The following is a 9,343-nucleotide window of genomic DNA, read 5'->3' as shown; positions in this document are numbered from 1 at the left end:
AGCAATAATGATTTTATAGAGAGTAATTTACATTTAATTGCATACAATTTCGAGAGGCGATGGATAAAATAGGGAAGATTACATGCTAAGACTAAATGTGTACGTAGGTTATACTAGTGGAAATTCAAGATTTTTTTAAATATTCCCTTGTAGAACTAAGGACTTAAAACTTGTATACTACTAAAATATGGATTTTAAACTAAGATTGTATGCTATTCTAATTGGTATAACATAAGGAAATAAAATTTTGAATGTAAGACACTAAATCCTTGTATCATGTGCAGTAAAGGATACCAGTGTAAGACACTAAATCCTTGTATCATGTGCAGTAAAGGATACCAGTGTAAGACACTAAATCCTTGTATCACGTGCAGTAAAGGATACCAGTGTAAGACACTAAATCCTTGTATCATGTGCAGTAAAGGATACCAGTGTAAGACACTAAATCCTTGTATCATGTGCTGTAAAGGATACCAGTGTAAGACACTAAATCCTTGTATCATGTGCTGTAAAGGATACCAGAGGCAATAGGGTTTAAGAATCAGTTTTTTGTGTAAAACATATTTGTTATGTTTACTAAAAGCTGGCCAAATTTTGTAAAGACATTCAGAATCATGGTTAAAATTTGGTCAAAATTACCAAGACTGCATGGTCAGAGTTAACTCTTTGACTACGGGGCTAGATGCATTGCACCCAGTACAAAATAACCACGAGAGTAGTCATACTATAACTTTTGATAATGTACACATATCTTCACAATCTGGTAATCATCGGGTTATTAGTAAATATTCCAAGGCTCTCGTACACAAAATATCAGGTATATATCAAAATATAAGTATTAAGATTTCACTTTCCTAATCCCTATAACCTCCTAAATAACTATCAGATGTTTTTAAAAAAAAACTATACATTTTGTCTGTTGTTTTCTCTACCTTAACTCTATATGGGCTTGTTTGATTTGACCAACCTCGTAATCACCATAAAAATTAAGAAATAAATCTAAATTATCCATTTTTCTTTCTAGAATGACTGATAATTGTAACAGAAAGCCACAAATGTTTATTCTAAATAGCTTACACTTTGTAACAGTATACACCTATTTATATATATATATATATTAATTTTTTGTTTTATTTACCTCTGAACTGTGTCTAACAAACCATCCCACCAGCCAAGTTTTATATCATTAGGTGCAAGTGCATCTCACATTATCATATCGAATAGCATAAAAATGGTCTTTGCAAAGTGTAAATCCCTTACTCTTCTTTGTACTAGTACTAGAGATTTTGGTTATCATACATTACATATGTGCATATATTATTACTATTTACAAATAATTTCTTATATTTCAGTTATTATTCTTAAAACGTAGAACAGTAAATAAAAATATATGGAAAACAATGATCCCTGCAACTTATGATGTTACAAAGATTTTGTACTCGTGTGTTGTACTTGCTAAGCATCATCAAATTTCACACAGAGGATGTAAAAAAATAGTAATTTTGGAGGTTTTAAATAGCATTTGTGTTCCTCAGGTTACCTTTGTTGAATTTCCATTTTCTTCATTTCCCTTTCCTTAATAACTGCTTCAAACTTCTCTCTTCTTTCTATTCTCTGGATAAAATCAAACAATAAAAGTATTTAAGTAATACAATTCACTACTGCATGAATGTTTATAATTTAATTGGTCTTGATCTACGTATAAAAAATTCTCCTTTTGGTACTGAAAAACAAAGAATGCAGCATGCAATTAGTCACCAATTATTAGGAAATTAAATATACTTTTTACCACCAAGATAAACTGTACAAATAATGAAAATAATCCATAAATGTATAAACCTTAAACATAAAAAAACTTGTGTTTTAATTACATTCATAAAATATTATCAAAAGGACCATAATTTGTTATGTATGTACAATTATTTTACAAATATAACACACATTAAATAAAAGACACACATTTAACAAAAACAAATTAGCGAAATTATATTTTTCTTATCGACAAATTAGCCATATAAGTACTTCATAGTTACTGGTTTCCATACTCTGTATGATGCACAATAGCATACTTGTTAATAATAAAAATATGAAATAATAAGCATTGCAAATGTTAAGCTAAATCACTGAAGATTACAAATCATGTGCCAGTGAAAAAATAACTATGGCACTCAAATAAAAATAATCCTGCAACTGCAAGCCAACATTTTAAATTAGTTCAGAGCATTAATTTTCATTCAATTTTCTTGCACTTCTTTTTTTAAATAGTTTCTTAAACCTCTGTGAAGATACAAACTTATTAATACTTTCTTAAACCTCTGTGAAGATACAAACTTATTGATACTTCCTTAAACCTCTGTGAAGATACAAACTTATTGATACTTCCTTAAACCTCTGTGAAGATACAAACTTATTGATACTTCCTTAAACCTCTGTGAAGATACAAACCTACTGATACTTTATCTATACTTAAAAACTCTATATGAGGAAATGACACTGTTGTTGTTTAGCTAGTCTGGTGTAAACTACAAGCAAACATACAGAGACTGAACTCAAACTAGGGATATAGAGTTGTCAAGCTTCAAGTGGTTAAAGATGAATACTATGTTGAAGATTCTATGGTAACATTTAACCTTGTACATACTATTTACTAAAGTAGCTGTAACATACTTGCAAGTCAAATTAAAAAGTAGGCTTAGTGTAGCTTAGTCTACTATTATGTTGTACTTCAATTTCTTGACTAATTAACAGGAACAAATCAAAAATTTGTATGGTCAGAAAAGTGTGATAAAAGATACTCGATCTTAATTTTGTATTAAAAACAAGAATTCTAAACTATGAATTTCGTTTTTAACTAATCAGTTTATCCCCCTGTTTGAAATAATTACTGATAAAATGACTTGATGAAAACCAACTACAGACAAAACTTCAATTACAAGGCTATCTACATACTATGTCATTATTATGAAAAAATAAACTGTATGATAGTTTGCTTGGTTATACTACAAGTTTTAGTAAACAAATATAAATAGTAAATAATAAATTAATATCTGTATTTGAATTGTTGCATATTGGGAAAATCAATCAAATGAAAATCAACTTTTAAGAAGAGTAACATTACAGAATGATCTTTTAAAATATACAAAAATGCATTTATTTAACTCAATTTTAATTCTTAGTTAATATGAAAATACGCAGGGAAAAGGGAAGGTGCATGATCTGAGTGAAGACACGAGGAATCGATGACTGGAAGAAGGATACAAGGAATAAAAGGCAAATCGAATCACAATCCAAGGGAGGAAGGAAAAGAAAAATCACAGACAAAGCAGTGCAGTAAGGAAAGGAAATTGTGGGAGATGGATTCAATGGAAAACCTCGAAAACAATGAAGCAACCCAAAGCATGTACTGGACTGACAAAGTAAATCTGGAAGTAGTTGAGAAGAAATGTAGAAGAAGGTAAGAAACGGAAAAGTCAATAGGAATATACCACATGAACCATGAAAAAGAGGGAAATAAAAATGATCCAGAACAAAGAAAACAATTGAGCTGAAACAGCAGAGTAACCCATATTTGTGCTGGCCAAGAAATAAATAAGAAAGAAGACATGAAGCGGAGTGACATAGATGAATAAACATTTTGGGAAAAAAATTAACGTGAGAAACTGGATATAATCCTGACTGAACATATTGACAGTGAGGGCAATAGGATGATGAACTAGAGACCAAAAACAAGAGAGAGAGAATTACTTGGGAATTGATAAAAAGTTCAAAAGTTGAAGTGGAGGAGTACCCCACAGGAGGTAGAGCCATCAATAATTTGAAGAATTGAGAGGTCACTCTTAGGAAGAAAATGTGACAGGACTGGAAAGGCAATGAGCAAGGAGGACCAAAATCTGGAACACGACCCTCCAGGAGACGCACATGAAGTGCATGGGTTCAAAAAGGGAGATCCACTGTCTACCACAAAAGAACAAGAAAGAATGTCCCCCTGGTGAGTGATAGAAGCCACCACCGTCGATTAGTCGAAATAAAACAGGATTAGTCAAATCTGGACAAAATGAAATGAGTGAATAAAAGCACATTGGACTGGATGAAGTACCAGGGTGTGAAGGAAATAAGACCATAGTCTTGAAGCCTCCTACAGATCAAACCATATCCTACATGGAGATCAGGGAAGAGAAACAATCCAGAAGAGGGAAAGGAAGCAAGAAACTCGACATTGTAGGGGATATGAAAATCTATCAACTCATATAGAAGAAGAGGGAAGGAGAAACTTAAGAGGAAAATCAATGGATGGTCCCAATAGAGGGTAGTGCAAAAATACCCACCCCAAAGAGATGAGAATGTGAGGTATGAAACAGGAAAAACACCTCCAGCTGGAAAATCCAACAGCTCGCGCTGACCGTGGAAGGATTTTTTTTATATGAGTACATGAAGACTACCCCCGTTCGGAAGTAGTTAACCAAAGCTATACATCCAATGAATAGTGTAGGTAAAATCGCATCCAAAAAGTGGACGTCAGGTAAAATTCAGACCACCTCTCAAATAACATATGGTACGAGACAAGTCCAAAGGGCAAGGCACGAAACTGGGACTGATTCACATGGTGAAATAACCTAAAATAGTATCTAAAAAAATACAAAATAATGTGTAATTTGGGCATACCCTGACATCCAGAAATAGCAAACACAAATGTGAACAAAAACTACATATAAAAACATAGAAGACCCACGAAGTGATTGAGGTGGGACTGATCAATCCTGAACCCCAAACAGCATTGAACATACAAGACTAACGGAGAAAAACCCGTAAATAGAACAGGTAAAGGACAGAAAATTGCCAGACATGTAAAAGAATAAAGATAACAATATCTCAGAATGAAATATAAAAAAAAAAAAATTAATATAGCATGGAAGATACCCCACATGATGCTGAAGGTACAGGAGAAGTCCCCCAAAAAAGACCAGTGGAGAAAAAGAAAAAGCTTTTGTAATGAAGTAATAAGTTCTGTAACTGGGTAGAAATATAAAATAATTCCACTTTGGAATAACTCAACAAGTTACAAATATTAATATTGTATAATAAAGAGTAAACTTCTTGAGAGAAATTAATACAAAGATACAGACAAAAAAATTAAAATATAACACATGAAGAGAGCACAAACTACACATTAGAACATGAGTACTTCCAAACAAAATGTGGTAGTTCAGTAGAAATGAACACAGAGGAGTCACATGCGTTCAGAGAGTATGTTGCATTCTTATTGGTGGAGGTTTTGTCTCATGATGTTCATGCGAGAAATATTGGAATCAGTCAATTCCAGATTTAGGAGATTCAAGGCTTTTAGCATGCACAAAATTGGTTTTTGCATATAGAGGTCAGCACTGAACAAGAATAGCTATTTAGGTGAGAGGAGGTAATGTATTGTATGGGAATTTCACTATCTGATTTATATAAACAGAGAAAATTAATGAAGTTCAGTTCATATGAACTGCCCTAAAATAATTAAACCATTATGTTTATATATGTGAGGTCTGGCATGGTGAGGTACTTAGGGCACTGAACTCACAATCTGAGGGTCGTGGGTTCAAATACCCATCCCACCAAACATGCTCGGCCTTTCAGCCATGGGGACATTACAATGTGATGATCAATCCCACTGTTCATTGGTAAAAAGAGTAGCCCAAGAGTTGATGGTGATAACTAACTGCTTTCCCTCGTGTCTTTCACTGCTAAATTAGGGACAGCTAGTGCAGATAGCCCTCGTGTAGCTTTGCACAAAATTCACAACAAACCAAACCAATTGTATGTGTATAATACTAAATATATAATTTCTATCAAAATATAATCTAGGCAAACAACTGTCCCTATAAAAATTATTTTAGTAATACTAAATGAAGAGTTTCAGATCTACACTCCACGGAAGTGAAAAGGCTGTGTTTATTAACATTCCTCATTACTGAGCAGCATCAGGTGATTATACATTCCTCACATATAAGGAGCTCATTTGAATTACATTTCAACACATTTTTTAGTTTGTGTATTAAGTTTCAAAAACAAATTATCTTTTAAAAATATTTCAGTATCTTTGTGCAAAAATGTGAACACTTTGGCTGTGTAGTTTATATGCATTTATACATTTTAATTTTGAAAAGGTACTTTTTTAAATTCATTTTATAAAAACCTGTTTAGTTAAACTTGTAATTTATACTTCTTAATAACTTTTTGATGCATTTGTTTCACAAAAAAATGTAACGTTTAGAATACCTTATTTACAAATAACCAACTAAAATATGGAAAATACTTTCAGATCAATGTATAATGCTTGAGGGAAAACTATAAATATGATAGACATACATTTTTTCTGTAATGTATTATTACAAAATTATAAATATAAAGTATCTTATTCACACTCCATGGACTGAATGTAATTAAATCATATATTATTTGAATACAATTAACTAGGAATGTTGTTAATGCAAGTTGTGACATGAAAATTAGCTATCTTTGGTTAGATTAAGTAGAAATATTATGTTAAACCTAATATTTAAAATAAAGTAATTTTTTTAATGTTAAACATTTACAAGAAGTAAATTGTAAGATTTATTTCTTTTTGTATTATTGACTTATTTAACATGTTAAGATTTGTTTGTTTTGAATTTTTGTGCAAAGCTACACGAGGGCTATCTGCATTAGCCATCCCTAATTTAGCAGTGTAAGACTAGAGGGAAGGAAGCCAACTCTTGGGCTACTCTTTTACCAACGAATAGTGGGATTGACCATCACATTATAATGCCCACATGGCTGAAAGGGCAAGCATGTTTGGTATGGCTAGGATTCAAACTCGCGACCCTCAGATTGTGAGTCGAGCGCCCTAACCATCTGGCCATGCTGGACCAACATGTTAAGATAAACATGCTTTATATTATTTTACACAAAGGATGAATTTATCAGAATGTCCAAGTGTGTCATTCTTTCAGGCACGATTTGTTCTCATGAGACACAATATCCACCATTCATTATACAAAATGTTTTCTATGCTATGACATAGGTAATAATGAAGACAATAGAAGAACTGTACATATTTTACCAAGTAAAATTCTGATTGCTACTCTTATAGAATTTTGAGTTCACTTTCACAAACATCATCTGTTTACATATACCTCCATTTAACTATTCAGGAGAAGTTGAAATTATAATCCAGATAAGTTAAAAATAAAACTGTAATAATAATTAGCTGTGCAGCAGGTATTTGGATTTAATAGTTTTAAAAGAACATTTTCTGAAAAAATACAGAATTCACACTTCTCATGCTTACACTTCATTGAGATTAATAGTGTTTTGAATTATATAGGAGTAACTATATTTAGTTAAGTGCCTTTCTCCCATTTTTAAAAGTTGTAAATACAAATTTTTAGTTTACAATATCTACTGATCTATATTTATTTGTCTATATAATTAAGACAATCGTGACTTTTAGCTTTATATGTTTTATTCTGGACTGAAAAATAACACTTTGTCATTACTCGAAGACTGCTCTTCAATTTCTGCTAAAATTTAACATATTCTCCCCCATTCTTTTGTGTTTGTGAAGAAAGAAACCATTTTATCAAATTTAAATGCTTCTACTTGGAACACACAGAAATATATAGAGTAAATACTGCAATGTTGAGAAACTTTTTATGAAACACAAACCTGGAAACGATGAAAGCAGTGGTATGTCAACCTAGGGACTTCATACATAAACATACATAAGAGTATCATAGATGTACCTTGTAGTCAAGTTAAAAACTTTCTTGTATGTCAAATGTTAGGTTATTTTATAGCTTGAGAAGTTCTTGAAAAATCCATTTTTATTGTATCATTTCATAAGGTGAAAATCAATCTTGAGAAAACATAGTTAAAGGTAAAGTGAAACGTGAGCATTATTTTAGGTATCATAAATGTAAATTTACCTGCTCAAGCAACATTTAATTTATTTACACTTTAAAGCAATGCAACGTATTCCAAAGGTATTGTTTGATATTTCATCATTTAATCTAATATACAAAATGGCTTGTAAAAATAATTACTTTTTTTGTTATTACAACTAAGATAAGATTCATAAAATTATAACGAAACAAGCTTGTTGGCAGTATGAATATTTTGAATGAACTAGCTTCAATTTTCTAATACTTTAATTGATTAGTTGAAATATTTCTGACATCCACCATACCATTTTATGAAATAAATGTAACAATGCAGCTATTCATAGCATGCAACATACAAGATTAAAAGTACTTGAAACCAAAGGACAAAACAAATGTTGATTTTAGAAAATAAAGCAACATTTAAGCTTCAAACTGTGGTGTGTAAAAACAACTAGTCATGCCAATAAGCAAACAAGAACAACAGAGCTATATGCTGCTTGCCTGTTTGTTCAGGACAAAAGATATACAGAAAATATTTAAAACATAGAAAAATTCCCTCACCATTGGTTCATCCTGGATGACAGAATGGAATTGACAATAGAACAAAGAAAAATGTCAGTTTCTTAACAACTAAAACACAGAACTTTTTGATGTGTTCTATTATTACACTTGTTTCTATATCTATCAAACATCTAGATAATATGATATGCCCATGCTTCTCAGTTCTAGAAGGAAATGAACTTTTTAATGTCTATAAATCTACAAGTTATTTGCGACTAATATTTTACAGATTTATTTTTTACAAATATAAGACATATGTGAAAGAAAACATTTTACATTCCCTATTTTTTTATAGTAATGACAAAGATTAAGAAAAATTGCACAGCTTTAATATTTAATTTTAGAAATTTTCATATAAAACTGAAAAAAATTGACAAAGCAGACTTTCATTCTTGTACATACAAAGTCAGACTTACTCTTGCTCTTTGTGCTAGTCTTAATTCTTCTTTTTTGTGTGTTCTCTGATAACTAGTGATAAGCTTCCGCAGTCTTGTGTTTAAATCCGAAACTGAAGGGAATATTAGTTTACCTATACACCAACAATAAAAACATATGATAGTTTAATTCTTGCTAATAATACAATGCTGTCTTTTGTATTAGTTTACCTATACACCAACAATAAAAACATATTATAGTTTAATTCTTACTGATAATACAATGCTGTCTTTTGAAAACATAATCAAAGCCTTCATTGAGTTCTTGGTTGAATGTGATGCAAATATACATATATGTTCAATAATTCTGAAGGATAGTAATCAAATATACATATATGTTCAATAATTCTGAAGGATAGTAATCAAATATACATATACGTTCAATAATTCTGAAGGATAGTAATCAAATATACATATATGTTCAATAATTCTGAAGGATAG

General features: G+C 31.1%; 1 protein-coding gene across 1 annotated transcript in view; it reads right to left on the bottom strand.

Annotated features, from left to right (window-relative positions):
- The window catches only part of LOC106466831 (chromodomain-helicase-DNA-binding protein 8-like), a 140,678-nt gene that overhangs the window by 39,491 nt on the left and 91,844 nt on the right, over positions 1 to 9,343 (bottom strand). Inside the window, 3 exon segments of the mRNA XM_022394904.1 lie at positions 1,541 to 1,614; positions 8,469 to 8,480; positions 8,885 to 8,997. Coding sequence (XP_022250612.1) covers positions 1,541 to 1,614; positions 8,469 to 8,480; positions 8,885 to 8,997 — 199 coding nt within the window.

Source organism: Limulus polyphemus, unplaced genomic scaffold (genome assembly GCF_000517525.1).
Source record: "Limulus polyphemus unplaced genomic scaffold, Limulus_polyphemus-2.1.2 Scaffold2392, whole genome shotgun sequence".
In the NCBI taxonomy this organism is placed as follows: domain Eukaryota; kingdom Metazoa; phylum Arthropoda; class Merostomata; order Xiphosura; family Limulidae; genus Limulus; species Limulus polyphemus.
Note: the sequence above shows the minus strand (reverse complement) of the source record. Positions and strands in the feature narration are given on the sequence as shown.